General features: G+C 51.7%; 7 protein-coding genes across 7 annotated transcripts, besides 1 other annotated feature; 5 read left to right on the top strand and 2 right to left on the bottom strand.

Moving 5' to 3' along the window:
• Window positions 1-15547: part of a sequence feature (contig 1.43 127..338545(1)) that runs on past both edges of the window.
• Window positions 726-1203, top strand: ANIA_02556 (uncharacterized protein; the record flags this gene model as incomplete). The annotated part of the gene is made up of 2 exons (XM_655068.1): window positions 726-1114; window positions 1152-1203. The coding sequence occupies 2 exons, from the start codon at window positions 726-728 to the stop codon at window positions 1201-1203; spliced, it is 441 nt and encodes a 146-aa protein (XP_660160.1).
• Window positions 1736-3749, bottom strand: ANIA_02557 (uncharacterized protein; the record flags this gene model as incomplete). The annotated part of the gene is made up of 2 exons (XM_655069.1): window positions 1736-1933; window positions 2031-3749. The coding sequence occupies 2 exons, from the start codon at window positions 3747-3749 to the stop codon at window positions 1736-1738; spliced, it is 1917 nt and encodes a 638-aa protein (XP_660161.1).
• Window positions 4833-5343, top strand: ANIA_11348 (uncharacterized protein; the record flags this gene model as incomplete). Its single annotated transcript, XM_050613085.1, has 3 exons — window positions 4833-4854; window positions 4903-5124; window positions 5300-5343. The coding sequence occupies 3 exons, from the start codon at window positions 4833-4835 to the stop codon at window positions 5341-5343; spliced, it is 288 nt and encodes a 95-aa protein (XP_050468926.1).
• Window positions 6871-8799, top strand: ANIA_02558 (flavin-containing monooxygenase; the record flags this gene model as incomplete). The annotated part of the gene is made up of 3 exons (XM_655070.1): window positions 6871-7158; window positions 7209-7469; window positions 7516-8799. 3 exons carry the CDS (start codon window positions 6871-6873, stop codon window positions 8797-8799), a joined length of 1833 nt encoding a protein of 610 aa, XP_660162.1.
• On the bottom strand, window positions 9669-11105 carry ANIA_02559 (zinc-binding alcohol dehydrogenase family protein; the record flags this gene model as incomplete). The annotated part of the gene is made up of 3 exons (XM_655071.1): window positions 9669-10210; window positions 10261-10712; window positions 10792-11105. The coding sequence occupies 3 exons, from the start codon at window positions 11103-11105 to the stop codon at window positions 9669-9671; spliced, it is 1308 nt and encodes a 435-aa protein (XP_660163.1).
• Window positions 11707-13690, top strand: ANIA_02560 (putative methionine permease; the record flags this gene model as incomplete). Its single annotated transcript, XM_655072.1, has 5 exons — window positions 11707-11760; window positions 11884-12981; window positions 13051-13451; window positions 13523-13646; window positions 13685-13690. The coding sequence occupies 5 exons, from the start codon at window positions 11707-11709 to the stop codon at window positions 13688-13690; spliced, it is 1683 nt and encodes a 560-aa protein (XP_660164.1).
• Window positions 14226-15393, top strand: ANIA_02561 (uncharacterized protein; the record flags this gene model as incomplete). The annotated part of the gene is made up of 3 exons (XM_655073.1): window positions 14226-14593; window positions 14659-15192; window positions 15288-15393. 3 exons carry the CDS (start codon window positions 14226-14228, stop codon window positions 15391-15393), a joined length of 1008 nt encoding a protein of 335 aa, XP_660165.1.

Here is a 15547-nt window from a genome sequence, read left to right on the forward strand (position 1 = left end):
AGGGGTAGCCATACCATGGTTATTGTAATTTACCTCGTCTCATCCTCAAGCATACTGTTCAATGGGCTCAGGCGCAGCTCAGTGTAGGCTCAGGTGTAGGCTCAGGCAACGAGCCTAAGGATATTCTTTGTAAATACCAGACCGTACTGGCGTACGCGTATCGTATTACTCCGTAGTTGGGCGGTAGATTACCAGCCACAAACTACCGGAGAGTAACAGTATCGTTACCTAGCATTGGACAGAAGCTGCCGGGCTACTGACAATGACTTATTACCTGGTTAATGCTCCCCATATCCTCATAAGTAAATTTTTTATGCATACTGAATCATTAAATACTTATTACGTAACTCGTTCAGCCCTATTGGCGCATATCTAAGGCCAAGTCGACAGAAAGTAGACATGGCAGTAATTGCAGGATGGTATAGGAATACAAGAAAGCTTACACGTGATAGCACATCGATCTCTCTAGAAGAGGCCGCTAAGACAAAAGTTCCAGCCCCCAAGTAAAATAATCCCAATCACACCAATACAAATTCCCGTCCCCATTCACGGAGTCTGGGGAGCCGAGATCCCGACTCGGTGCCGATCCGCCCGCGACTTAGCTGTGTATTAAAGAAGACCTGGCGTCAGCCCACGCATCTCGCTGACTTTCAAGCTTGCCTCAAACCAGCGACCAGCTGACAACGCCTGCACTGCACTTCAGATCGCATTTTTCAGCTTGAAAGATGGCCCTCTTAACCACTCTGGGGCTCACTCTCGGGCTCACCTCCACGCCCCCGGGACTGACAGTCCCTAACCTAGGCCCAGCGGCACTGGCGTTCAACTTCATCTTCGCCTACGGGCTGCTCTCCAGCCGCACTCTCAAGCAATACTATGGGATCGACCACAACGTTTCGCCGCGCGAGGACATCGCCAAGTACGGCGACGCCGCGGTGCAGTCCGGCAAGATCTCGAAAAAGACACTGGACATAATCAAGCGCAACGAGAGCGCGCATGCCAACGCGGTCGAGAACTACGCGCTTCTGGTTGGAGCGGTCGCGATGGCGACGGTGGCTGGAGTTCAGAGGGTCAGTATTAACCGGGCCGTGGTGTTGTATACGCTTGCGAGGACGGCGTATGCGATTGTCTATATCACTATTGATACTCCAAAGTTGTCGCACCTCAGAGGAGTGTGCTGGTGGGTGGGCAATCTATGCTGCTTGAATCTGCTGAGGAAGGCAGCCTCATTGATGGGGATGGAGTAGGGAGACGTCTGCCATATGTAGGTAGAACGGCGAATCGACATCTGGTTATTGATCACTCGGAGAATTTACAAGGTGATGTTTCAATATAGAAAGGGGAGGAAGGGGATGGAAGGGGCCAAGGGTCTGGATTCTTCCTACTCGGCATATATATGCCATCGCCTTGATTTCCGTCAAATTACAGTTCTCTTATTTGGGCTGCCCGGTCCTCAAGGTCGCTTTCAGAGTAGCTTCTGTGACCGCTGGCTGGTCGAGCTGGATTTGGCGCTGTTCAATCAACCTCGTCAAATTCGGGACGAAGCACTTTGACAGCCGGTCAGAAATACCTTATTGCAAAGTAGCGACCTCAAATACTCTTAAAGCAGGGGCATTGTAAATGGTAGCTGCATGATAGGCAGAGCGAGCATACGAGAAAGACTATTGATAGGATGGTACTTTCTTACTGTATCGATTATTCCCTCTGAGCCTACCCTGCCCTGCTGTTTCCTCCTTACTCAGGCCTTGGCCTCTTCACGCAAGCACCGCTCGCAGGTGCAGGAAAAGGTGAATAGTTCCCTCGTTCTCTTTCGTCTGGCATTAAGATCAACGTGAACCGTGAGGTCGAAGTACGAAATACAGCATTCTTCACCTGCCGCGATATCTCGTGTAGCTGTTAGGACCATTCGGCTCTGCTCGTCAGGGCCGTGTTTAAGCTGTACAAAGTCTCTGTTAGCAACCAATCTGTCATAAGTTCTTTCTTTTTCTGTGAAAAGCTTGAAGTTCGTCTCTGAAAGGTAACGGAAAACTCACATTCGGCACGCAAGAATGATTACAGAGCGTCGCCCGCGGATAGCAGGCAAGTCCATACTGAGGGCCACGCTGCTGGCCCTGCAGGCTGTCCGGCGGTCCCGTGGCGCCATGATACAGGCCAAATGAGTTCGATTCTTCTTTGCAGATTAGTGAAAGCAGCTCTTCGTCGTTGGCGACACCCGAAAGCCGGTCATGGAGATATATCTGGATTAGATCTTTCCAGCGGGCGATCCTCTCGTCCGGCCAGGCCTCCTGATTGCCGCGCATATCCTTCATTGCTTGGAAGCCGCGCTTGAACCTGTCACTCCAAAGGTACGGACTTGAATCCTCTCCGATTGTGGATCTGCGTATTAGATCCGACTCGATCCGGCGGCCCGCGAGCATGCGCATGATTACCCATAACATGGCAAGCTCGTCTTCGCCTTCTTCCTGGCGGATCTGGTTGCCGTGCTCCTTCAACCAGGCGCATTCAAAATCATGGTGTGCCTGGCCAGTAGCCTTGCAATGGTCATCGCACCAGATCACGTCTTGGAAACAATTGTTCGGACAACGAATACATGTGGACGAATCGCGCGGTATCCGCCAACGGCAGCGCAGATTGCTGCAGATAAGCGCATCATTGCTTGCAGGCGGAACAGCCGGGACGAGTGCGTAGGGTGCATCAGCCATGATCACCGTCCCTGCCGGTACAGGCGCAGTAACGCGCACCAGTCTTCCCTTTTGCGGATCGTAATCCTGAACTGCTGAGGGATGGATATACGTGTCCGCATCCTGCGGATCAAGAGGATCGGGTTTCACCGCAACGAGGAGCTGTCGGTGTTCCATCATTCCCAGATCACCAGCCCTCTGGCTGCTGCTGTTACTATTGGGTGCCGTAATTGGCGAGCTCTCGTAGCTCTGCTTGCATAGCCCTGCCCTGCGAAGAAGCGCCTCCATCTCGTGCATATCATACAATTGCACCGCATAGAACAAGTCCTGGTGCACCGCGGGGCCCTGGAGATCGATCACGATCTCCCGATTCGCGAGACGGCGGCCATCGGCTGACAGCTCTCTCTCGCGGAGCACAACGAGCTGCTTCCCACGGGCTTCCTGGTCCGAGATGAAATGAGTATCGGGGTCAAGCCATTCCCACCCGCTAGACGTGGAGTTCTCGCGCATCCAACCTCCGTCAACACAGTCAAGCACGAAGACGCCTCCCGGCTTCAGGACTCGGTACGTCTCACGCAGCATCTGCAAATCGTCCTCATAGGACCCATGGCCGAATGAATTGCCCAACAGGACCACCAGGTCATACTCTCCATCTCCAGCCGGAATTTGGCGTGCATCTCCTACCTGGAATTGGATGTTGCAGCTGCGATCCTCTGCGTCTTGGATTTCTTGTGCCCGCTTCTGCGCAAGGCTTATCAGATACTCGCTGTGATCGACCCCCGTAAATTGGACGGATGAGAGTCGCTTTGCTAGATTGATTGTGTGCCGGCCCTGTCCGCAACATAGGTCTAGCACGCGCAATGGTGACGAGGTGGCAAGGCGAGGGTAGACAAGCAGATTCCGCACGCGGGGAATCTGGAGTAAGACCCGACATTCTGCCTCTGTGATGGCGGGATCCTCGACACAGTCTCCGTCTGCCCAGAGGTAGACGTAGTTATATGCTTCCTTCCACCAATCTGGCTTGACGTGGGGAAAGAGAGAGGGGACCTGCCCCAGGACCTTAGTAGCCATATTTTGAGTAGTGAAGATTGGTGGTCACTGAAACAGGTTCCAACCGGCATGGCCATATATAAGAGACTGCCTTATGTAGTGTAACCATGGTTGTTGCTATGTGTCACGCAGTCATAGGCAAGTAGACTGCTTGTGCAGGACTTTATAGGGAAAAGCACGGCTCAAGGGTTCTAAATGACGTCGCCAACTGCAGAATGTGTGACGGGTGTCGAGGATGGAGGATCGATTAGGTACGGCAGAGAGTCACCATGGGTAACCAGACCGATCAGGTTTCAAAATAGCCCTTTTAAACCTCATTGCTCAGCAAACATGGACCGAGATACAATATAAGTAACTAATGGCTATTTACAATAGAATTATCAATACAGGTTTTAGCCCTAGCGGTCTGTAAATTTATTTGTCCAGCTAGTTACACTTATGTTGTTTCTCCAGGCATGTGGAGGCCATATATCATGTTATTCCTTTATATTATATGTCTTGGAAGACAACTGTACAGGGAATAGCTCAACGAATTGAGTAGCTGCTTATGGTGGCATTGGCGCTTAGCTTGGACTGCCCCAAGGTCCTCACGAGTGGACGCACATATGCTACAATACGCAATACCACGATAGTCGGCCGGATCGATGTCCATCAGCAGCCAGGCACTATCTCTAGCACCGCCAGAGTGGAAATTGCTTGAGTTCACTGAAGAAGACCAATGATTAATCCCGCCACGTGCGAATGCCGGCCAATCATAACCCAGGCTAAAAGAGACTACCTTCAGGCAGTCGTCCTTAATCGTTGCCCCATGGGGCTGTTTCGAGGCGGGAATGTATAAATAAGGTGTCATCAGGTAGCCCAGCTTCTCACAATATCACTGGGTGGTCGAAAGAAATGAGATTAAGAGATGTATACAAAAATCATATCGCCGCTCTCCTTGCCACGACGTACACCCTCGCCTTTGCGAAACCAACAGTTTATCTTATCCGACACGGCGAGAAGCCCGATGATGGAAGCACTGCGCTCAGCGCGCAGGGCGAAGATTGAGCGCAGTGTCTCCGTCAGGTCTTTGGTTTGTCGTCGGACTATAACATTGGGTACATCATGGCCATGACACCCAAGGATCGTATGCACGCAGCTCTGTTCTCAGATTAGCTGGATCTGACTTGCCCAGATGGAAAACGCAACAGGCCCTACCTGACCGTTCTCCCTTTGGCGGAAGACTTGGGTCTAGAAGTCGACATCTCGTGTGACCGTGACGACCCAGAGTGTGTCAAAGATGGCGTGGATAACTTTGATGGAGACGGGAACGTTCTTATCTGCTGGGAGCACGACGCACTGACGGACATCATCGAGGAGTTGGGGGATGATGATGCGCCTGAGTATCCGGAAGAGGGTAAGAAGGCCCTGTAGTATGTCTCGCAAAGAGGGATGCTCATGGGATGCTTATCGGCCAGGTACGACCTGATATGGACCGATCCTTTTCCGTATGAAGAGATCACCGCGGAGACAAGCGAGGAGTACCCAAGGTTGGGTAAGATCGTTTCCGACTCTGATACGCGGCACTATAGATCGCCCTTTGTCCGTTGATGCTCCAGACGAAATTGGGAAATGACCTTTTAAGAGTGTACGAAGAAGTCAATTCCAAAGCAATAGATTGGCTATAATCTCAGCTAAACGCTCGAGCTGTTGTGGACTGACTCCTACTAAATGTAGAGGAGGGAGATGCTACTCAGGCCAGAACCAGGGACAAGCCCCGTGGCTCATCTCGCATAACTAATTGGGGTCCACCGGATATGCTGTAGGCATGCGGGGGAACGAATGAAATTGAGCTGGTGCTGTGAAGTGCTTGAATTCATGCACATTTCCATGTCGTGCGAGCCTTGATCAGTTAGCGGCATTTTTGCTCCTGTGTAAATATGCCCGTTTAGTCACCGAGTACATTAACTAGTGACCCAACTCTCCTTGTTCCGGGCTGGTGATGACACTATTTTGATCCAGGATAGTGAGCACCAACTCGAGGTCAGAAAGGTCGCTGCGAGTGATATACTTGAGGAAGAAATATACCAGGTACACAACTGAAGCTGCAGCCAAGTCACATCTATCTGTACTGTAAGCTCCCAACCCAGCATTGCCCCCTAGACTCACCCCTGCAGGCTCTATTAAAGCACCCGACTCGTGGTTATTATCTCAAAGAAAAATCGTGACTACGCCAGAATTAAGATACAGAGCTGTCGAGACTCTCCCGGCCTCAGCGCAGTTTATTCCGCTGCTGATCTCGCGCTGTCGACGCCCAACCACTGTCTCAGTGTAGGGAGCTTCCACGTCCGAGAAATGACGTTTTGCTTCTGTTTATGGTACTGGTGGAATGGCCATCAAATTTCGTTTCCGCGCTGCTACAAGTATACAATCACGGACGGTTTCCTGCCTATATTGTGGCCTTTGCCCTTGCCCTAGGTTGGCTTTTACCGAAAACAGCAGAGCAAGCCAAGTTCAGTCAACTTCATTCCATGAACACATTATAGCTGAATATGGATCTATGAAATGGACTTTTGTCATTTCCCTCGGGATCTCCCATACCAGAGTCTAGCGAGTTCTCCAGATACTGCAGCTGCTCTTGCGTGGCCGAGATCTGGAACGGGGAGAATCCATAATAGAGAAATCATTATTCACACCATTCGCTTGAATGATTGAATGACCGGGCCACTGGATTATTAACGAATTTCTGCTTGCTGACCTATTCTGCATTGATGAAGGTCCACTGAGACAGTGTATCGCTTACCCCAGGTCCAACGACTGGCGGCCACCTTAGACTGAAAAGTACAGTGGAAGCGATTTACACAATTTCTCAGCAGTATTGGCAAATGCAGTTGGAGTGTATCTTGTCATACACCATCGAGGGGAAGATAAGACTACTCCAACTGAAAGAGAAATGAAAAATACGGCGCGAGCTGTCACCATCCCGAGCTCCAATGTCGTGATGTCAACCCCATCGACCATTTTTGCCATGTGCAGCGCAGCATTCAACACCAGGCATCGCATCACACCATGGGATTCCCCGCTCTGATCCATTATTTGCTATTGATAAATAGAGAGGGCCCGAGGGATAAACAGCCGCAACAACCTCCAGCTCTTAAACAAGATGGCTGCAGTCGAAATCAAGACACCGGTAGTCACCCAGACCGCGCTTCCGATCCACGTACACGATCCAGCTCAAGTCCCAGCTTCGAGTCCGGCTGTGTCAATCGAGACGAACAGTAAAAGTACAACCAGACCAGCATTCCAGATTGAAGAACACCCTATCGACCAAGTCCGACCGATCAAGGTCGGGGTAATCGGTGGCGGACTGTCAGGTATCACGGCAGGCATTTTACTCCCTGTAAAGCTGCCGGGGCTGGACCTACGGATCTATGATAAAAATGCGGATCTTGTATGAGTTTTTCCTGATTTTGAAGAGTCTTGGTACTGATTCACGTCCAGGGAGGGACGTGGTTTGAGAATACATACCCTGGTGTGAGGTGCGATATCCCAGCGCACGTCTACCAGTCGAATTTCGAGCCAAACACCAAGTGGACGGAGGAGTTTGCACAAGGACACGAGATCAGAGAGTACTGGCAGGGTGTTGCGCGCAAATACAATGTCTACCAGTACGTTCGGGCGCAGCATAGAGTCGAAAGGGCCGAGTGGTTTGGCGACAAGGGTAAGTGGAAGGTCACTGTACGCGATTTGAAGGAGGACAAGGTATGTCGCAAAACCATGCTGTACATACCGGGCTTGTGATTGACAGGGCCAGCTCTACGAAGAAGAACTCGACATCCTCCTGAATGCCATCGGCCACTTCAACGCCTGGAAACTCCCTGACTACCCGGGCATTAACACCTTCAAAGGGCCTCTCTTCCACTCGTCTAACTGGGACCACTCTGTAGACCTCAAGGGTAAACGCGTGGCCCTGATTGGAAACGGCGCATCGGGGCTGCAAGTTCTCCCCTCCATCCAACCCATCGCCGCCCACGTCGACCACTACGCGCGCAACCGCACCTGGATCGCCGACTCGTTTGGATCTGTGGGCGTACGGCGCCTCGAACCAAATATCATTCCGCAGGAGCAAATCGACTCCTTCAATGACCCGGACACGTACCTGAAGTACCGCAAGTCCATCGAGCAGGGCTATTTCAGTCGGTTTGGAGCGATCTTCCGCAACTCGCCCATTAACATCAACTTGCGCGAGACATGGACAAAGCTCATGCTCTCGCGAATCAAAGACAAGCCAGAGCTGGCCGATAAGATCATCCCTGACTTCCCGCCCAACTGCCGCCGTCCCACTCCGGGGCCGGGCTATCTGGAAGCGCTGACGAAGAACAACGTCGAGTACATCCAGACGCACATCTCCCACTTCACAGAGACCGGCATCGTCACAAAAGACGGCGTCGAACGCTCCGTTGACGTGGTGATCTGCTCTACCGGCGCCAACGTCGATCACTGCCCGCCCTTCAGCATCATCGCCAACGGCCTCGATCTGAAGACAGCCTGGAGGCACGACGGCCATTTCGGATTTCCATATAACTATCTCGGCGTCGCGACGCCGGGGTTCCCGAACCTCCTCTGGATCGGCGGTCCCAATGCCACCGGCCATGGCGGCAGCGTGCCCAATAGCATCGAGAACCAGATCGTCTATATCGCGAAGATCATCCGCAAATTCCGATCGCAAGGGATCAAATCGTTTGCTCCGTCAAAAGCGGCCACCGACGACTTTATCGAGTACAGCGACAATTTCTTTCCGCGGACAGTTTGGACAGAAAACTGCTCCTCTTGGTATAATGGCGGACGACCGGGAGCAAGGATCCACGGCCTGTTTCCCGCCAGTGCGGCGAGCCTGAATTACATCCGTCGCGACCCGAGATGGGAGGACTTTGAATATGAGTATACTAATCCCAGTGGGAACCGATTTGCCTGGATTGGAAATGGCTGGACGAGGAGAGAGATGGAGGAGGCGGAGGATCTGACGCCGCATCTAAAGAAGCCCCAGGACATTGACTTGAGGACGTATCTAGAGACGTGGGTAGATGTCTAATGGGTGTTTGTTGTGCATATACAGACTATAAACAAATAAAGAAGTGAGCAATAAATTAGCCATAACCAGCCGGCTGTATTATGTGCTCTCAATACCCGAGCTCAGAACCTGCATTATCCTTGCATTGTTCTAGATAGGGCTCTGATATAGAGAGATCCTCATATGAAACCACTGCAATCAAGATCTCAGCGTGCCATTTTGCTGCTTTATCCGCTGCGAGACAGCTCGATACCTACATTCCCTCTTCGACTGCCTCGACTACACCTTACTGAACGTGGTACAAACTGGGAGATTTTGCCGGCCTGACCCAATAATCATTGCGATTTCGCAACGAAAGAGTGAAGTAGACTATACCAATAACGACCCCAACTGACGTCACGTTTATCACCACGTTCGCCATCCTGGGTATTCTCCAATACAACCACCTCACTGAAAGGTATTGAGTACATGCCCCACCGGTGCTCAGAACGAGGGGCAATGGCGACATTATTGGGTGGATTGCGTCAGTGCTGATGATTGCTTAGCCGGGAGCTGTGCCGAATTTTTGGCACGGACAAGTCGAGACGACCATCTTGACGCTGCGCTTCGGTGGCATATAGAAACTAAATATAGATTTAGATGGCTCTTCTTACATTTCTGTTTGAGGATTTTGCTATGTTCTTGTCATCTGCTCTGGTGTTACAAGTAGTTGGTTCGACCCGGCCAAAGAATATACATATATAGCCCGTCGGCTCTACGGAGACAAATAATTTTATCAGGATAGGAAGTATACTCAGTTCTACCTAACGCCTTCTATGTATATCATAACCGATCCCAAAACTGCATTTTAACCAAGATCATAACGCATAACCAACCGTAGAGTGCACCGTCTAGTCTAAACTCATCACGATCCTCTTCCCACTCGCATCTCCCCGTTTGAGCATCTCCAGCGCCTCATTGACCCCCTCTAGACCCCCCTCTGCCCTAATGATCTCAGGCAATTCCAGCGTCCCGGACTCGATCAGTCTCTCGAGCCAGGAAACCATCGACTCGCCTACTTCAGGACTAGAATGGAAGAGCTTGATTGGGACAGTGTGGTATCTGATCCGCTCATCGCGGTCACTACCAGGCGGTAGACCCGTCAGCCCGAGTAGATGCGCGTGGGATCTATTTTCGCTAATGCTCGGGTCCAGTGTTGATTGTAGCAATGTGGCCGTTTCTTTCCCGACAATATCAATGGCGTACCGAAGTTTACCTCCTGTCACACCGCGGATAATCTCGACAGCGCGGGAAGTATTGTGTCGGTCAACTAGGATGTCTGCCCCTGCAGCGTGAAGCTTCTTGCCGTGGCGCGCAATGTCAGCGACAGCGACGGTCTTGAGTCCTGCCAGTCGTGCGAGTTGGATTGTTATCAAGCCGGTTGTTGTTGAGGCTGGAATACACTGTTAGCCGGGCCCGTGCAGATACTGTTTGAAGACATACCACCCCAGATGGCGATCCAATCCCCTCTTCGGGGTCTCTCAATAGTATTCCTAGAGGCAAAACACTCGTCCCGAATATCGAGAGGTATTGACTCCTCTTCCACTTTGCTCAGAACGTAGGGGAGATTTGGGCCAGGGCACCGCTGGATCCCGCCAAAATCCACACCCAGTGAGACACCCAGTGCTAGGACCGACGCCACAAACGCGACACCTACTGATGCAGCGGCGTGCGTATGTGTTGGTGAAGGGATTTTGGCAGCGTTGTAGTGTGTTGCGATGGCGTATTCCTGGAACGCGGCCTTGCGGATATCACGGTAGTCGGTCGAGGGGACGAGGACGAGATCGCCTTTGCGGAGGCGTGAGCCTTCCGTCTGGTCTGAAGTCTCGACTACGACGCCCGCCAAGTCGCGTCCGTTCACCCAGGGGAGAGAGGGGAGGCCGAAATTGTAGGCTCTGTACAGAGTTAGGAGCTGGACTAGGGTTTGTAGGTGACCGAGGTAAAACGGGAGCCGCGAGGCGGCAGGGGACTTACGGGCCCTTCCAGTCAACGGGGTTTAGACCGATAGCGATCACTTTGATCAGGATCTCGTCTTTGTGCAGGATCGCCGGCACGGCATGGTCGGTCACCAGGGCGTAGGGCTGCTGAGCGGCGTGGACGAGTAGCGCTCGCTGGGTTAAACTTGGTGTCTTCGCGGGCTGAGTCTGGGGAGGATGGGTCTGTGTCTGGGGCTGTATGGGTGCTCGGCTCGATACATTCTCTCGCTGTTCGATGGTGATCTTTTCATATTCATAGACTGCCGGGCGCTTGCCGTCCAGTGTCGCCGTCAAGGTTGTTATTGTCGTCATGTTGGTACCCGAAAGGTGGTTCCCGCAAGATACGTGGCTGCTGCTGGGGATGCTGCCGCTGCAGGGGATGGGAATGGAAGTAGAATGTGATAATAAGAAACAGAACTATTCAAGATGAACTTCAAGTTCAGAGGGTAATGAGCCAAGGGCTTTGCACTGGATCTAATCTTGCGTGCTCTGTGCTCTCCATCTAATCTGGCCGGCCATCGGAGATATGGAGCGCATCTCTCGCACGAGAGCGTAACATATTAGTCGGCTGGTTGACTCCAAGCTGGAAACTTTGGTTTGTAATTTTGCAATCGCTACGCCAGAAAGCAGGAATAGCATGGGCACTCGCAATTGTGGTGTGCTATCACGAAAGAACATTGCCAATCGCGGGGTTGGATTGCGTGATGAAGGGGCAACCAAACTGGAGCTGGGGAGCACGATCGGGGATGCCTCGGTGATCATGGGCCCCAGAGGAGTATTGGAAATATTATTTGCGTTTTCCGGGATCCAGAAGGTTTGATAATGGGCTTGTTATGAGAAAAAAGACGCGTCTCTAGCGAGTGTTGCTTTCCATGCTGCTGTCGTTGTACGGTACAACCGACCAAGGCATATCATGTATCCACTGGCCCCTGACATAAGATCTGGATTTGACAGCTCAGTTACACATGTCCGTCGCTGCTGACACCAAGGCTGATCGCAAATGTGACCCAAATGACGTGCCGGATGTTTTCAACACCAGCATTTCTAAGCACCCCTTGCGGGCAACCCTGCCTCAACATGTAAACACCAGGAACGTCGCCGTGAACTGGCCCCCATCGTTTCTACAAGCATAGCCATGGAGGCAGAAACTCAGCCGCTGCTACAGGCACCATATGAATGCCGCGCAGAGAGTGATATCGAGCCGAGCACTGGCCGCGACGGCCTTCCTACCGCGACGCCAGGCAAATACCTCAGCTGGACAAGCGCATACATCCTCGTAGTCTCACGGGTCATCGGCAGCGGCATCTTCGCGACCCCGGGCTCGATCGTAAAGTCATCAGGCAGTATCGGGCTCTCGCTTTTGCTCTGGGGCGCCGGAACCGTCCTTGCGGCATGTGGAATGGTCATATCGATGGAGTACGGGTGCATGCTGCCTCGTTCAGGCGGCGATAAGGTATACCTCGAGTATACCTACCCTAAACCTAGATACCTGGCGTCTACGCTCGTTGCTGTGCAGGCCGTTCTCTTGGGGTTTACGGCAAGCAACTGCATCATCTTTGCAAAGTACACGGTGTTTGCGTTCGGCGGCGCACCCACAGAGCTCACTCATAAGCTCTTTGCGACGGGTCTGCTGACCCTCATCACTATTGTCCACGGCCGGTTCCGTCAGACGGGCATCTGGATCCAGAACGTGCTGGGATGGCTGAAGATCTTCCTGATCTCATCGATTTCCCTGACGGGGATCTGGGTCATCCTCCTCCGGCCAAGTGGAATTGAGAGCGGTGCCGGCGCTGCATCTGCGGCAATGGATCAGGGCTTGATGAACTGGGATACCCTCTGGGAGGGCTCAAACTGGAGCTGGAATCTCCTTTCGACCTCGCTTTTCAAGGTCCTCTACTCGTATGCCGGCCTGAATAATGTCAATAATGTGCTTGGCGAAGTGCGCGATCCTATCCGCACACTCAAGACGGTTTGTCCGGCCGCACTCTTAACATCGGCGGCGCTGTATTTGCTAGCCAACCTCTCGTACTTCCTTGTTGTCCCGCTTAACGAGATTAAGCAGAGTGGAGAGCTTGTTGCGGCCTTGCTTTTCGATCGTCTGTTCGGTCCGCGTGTAGGAGGAACGCTGTTCCCTTTTGCTATCGCCGTCTCTGCGGCAGGTAATGTCATGGTTGTCACATTTGCGCTGGTACGTCTTATCTCACTTTGATTTTCTTTTTTTCACCTCCAACTACAGTCCTAAAGAAAGGGAGAACAGGCCCGAGTCAACCAAGAGATCGCTCGGCAGGGCTTCCTCCCTTGGGGCGACCTCCTCTCCTCATCGAAACCATTCGGCACCCCCCTCTGGGGCTTGATAGTGCACTACATCCCATCAATCCTGGTCATAACCCTCCCACCGCAAGGCGACGTCTACAACTTCATCCTAGATGTCGAGGGCTACCCGGGTACGATTTTCGGTCTCGCCATCACAGTCGGCATGCTGATTCTGCGGTATCGCGAGCCGTACCTGACCCGTCCATTCAAAGCGTGGTTACCCGCTGTTTGGCTACGGATCGTTGTGTGCTTGGCCCTCCTGGTTTCACCGTTTATTCCCCCTCCAGGGCACAAGGGTGATGTGGAGTTTTTCTATGCGACGTATGCCGTTGTCGGGACCGGAGTGTATGTCCATTCATCTTTTGCATTCTCATTCTTCCTCGTAGGTTCCGAAGTGATGCTGACTGATCATGCAGGCTTGCCTTTGGAGTGATTTACTGGTACGTGTGGACAGTCTTGCTTCCCAGATGGGGCGGGTATAAACTCGAGGAGGAGGAGAAGGTGCTGGACGACGGAACAGCTGTTACAAGATTGGTAAAGGTTTGAGCATCTGTAGACATTCCTACTACATTTCATAGGCGTAAACTACTTTACTACGGGTCATTATTATTTTCATTAATATGTCCATACGGAGATCGCTTCCAAAGCATGATCTTGCAGCAAAGTAGTCCAGCATTAATAATCAGCTGCTTAGTAGCTGACAGCTAGGTTGTGTTAGCTTATTCCTGCCTATTCAAATGCCTTGGAAATCTAACGTCATTGATTAGAAATCAGACAAAACCCAACTGCATCCTGTACATGCAACGGTATACAGCTTGATTTTTGATCACTCAGCACAGAATGGAAGCTATCCAATAGTCTTGTTTTCAATTTATCAGCATACTGCAGGCATCTGTCACATTGATGATTGCGTGCTGGTCTGACAAATTGGCATTGCGCATTGTCTGACCCCTCATCTGGGGACATATAATATAAACCGTCACTCAGCACACTAAACTTCGGCCTCAGATCTCAAGATTGCACTTCTCCATACCGGTTCAATACTAAGACTCATTTAGATACTTCAGGCATTACACTGTCAAACTGCTAGACTTGTGACAAGTTAATATCTAAGCTAAAATGGCGTCCGCATCCGTCCTTCCCTCCCAGGCCCAAGCCCAGGCCCCAGCTCCCCTCACCACCCCGTCTATCCAAACACAGTCTTCTCAACCGCACCATGTCCAAACTACGCTGAACTTTTTCAAAGACCATGAGGACGGCACCGGTCCGACGCCTAACTACGTCGGTGATGTCGAGAGCTACAGAAAGCAACCTACCGAAACTGTCCCAGTCACAATCACCGACGTCAGTGGCCACGAGCTCGACTATACGCTCGATGGGAATGGGTTCCAGTTCTACTACCACAGTAGCGCCGAAAAGGACTTTGTAGACGATGAGCAGATCAAGCATGTGTATTATCCGGAGACGGAGCAGCTTTTGAAAGATGCGTAAGTACCATCAGCACTCCCCTTGCATCCAGTGGCATACTGACATAGAATATGTGTCTGTACAGGACTGGGGCATCGAAAGTGTTCATATTTGACCATACCATCCGTCGTCAGGCCAACGACAGCCGCGCGGGCACTGTTCAGCTCCGCGGCCCCGTACAAAGAGTGCACATCGACCAGTCGTACATCGCGTCCAAGAACCGCGTGACATACCATCTTCCTGATGAAGCGGAGCGCCTTCTCAAAGGCCGCTACCAGATCATAAACGTCTGGCGGCCCATAAGGACAATCCTCAAGGACCCGTTAGCAGTTGCAGACGCCCACACCGTGCCCGATTCAGACCTCGTCCCGATCAAGCTGATCTACCCGGACCGTGAAGGTGAGACGTACGGTGTTCGTCCTAACCGGGATACCAAGTGGTATTATCGGTACGGACAGACGCCGGATCTAGTTACATTGATCAAGTGCTTTGATTCCAAGACGGATGGGCGGGCTAGACGCGTGCCGCACAGCGCATTCGTTAACCCAGAGACTGTGAACGAGTTGCCTAGGGAGAGTATCGAGGTGCGGGCGCTGGTATTTCATGAGAATGATACTGAGTAAGCTTCTATACATGTCTTGAACAGTCAAGGCCTTGGAACAAGTTACGTATAGTATATTGTTTTACGTTGTTCTACTTGCTATCTACATACAGATTGATATACAACCTTGTAATGAATGTGCTTATGGGAGATAAAAAGCTAGGCCCAAATTCAGACCACAAGCCACAAACAAGCCGCGTATTTTTCACTTCAATTTAACTTGGCATGAACGAGTCAGTCGTTTAGCAGGCCTAAAACATCTCCAAATGTACAGGAAGAGAGAGACTAAAATGCCGTGCGAGCACGTCACCCTAAGCCGGGAATGCAACATCGCCAACCACCAGGAGCCGTGAGCACCGAGTGGAGAGACAAA

The sequence above is a fragment of the Aspergillus nidulans genome, chromosome VII, assembly GCF_000011425.1.
Source record: "Aspergillus nidulans FGSC A4 chromosome VII".
Classification (NCBI taxonomy): domain Eukaryota; kingdom Fungi; phylum Ascomycota; class Eurotiomycetes; order Eurotiales; family Aspergillaceae; genus Aspergillus; species Aspergillus nidulans.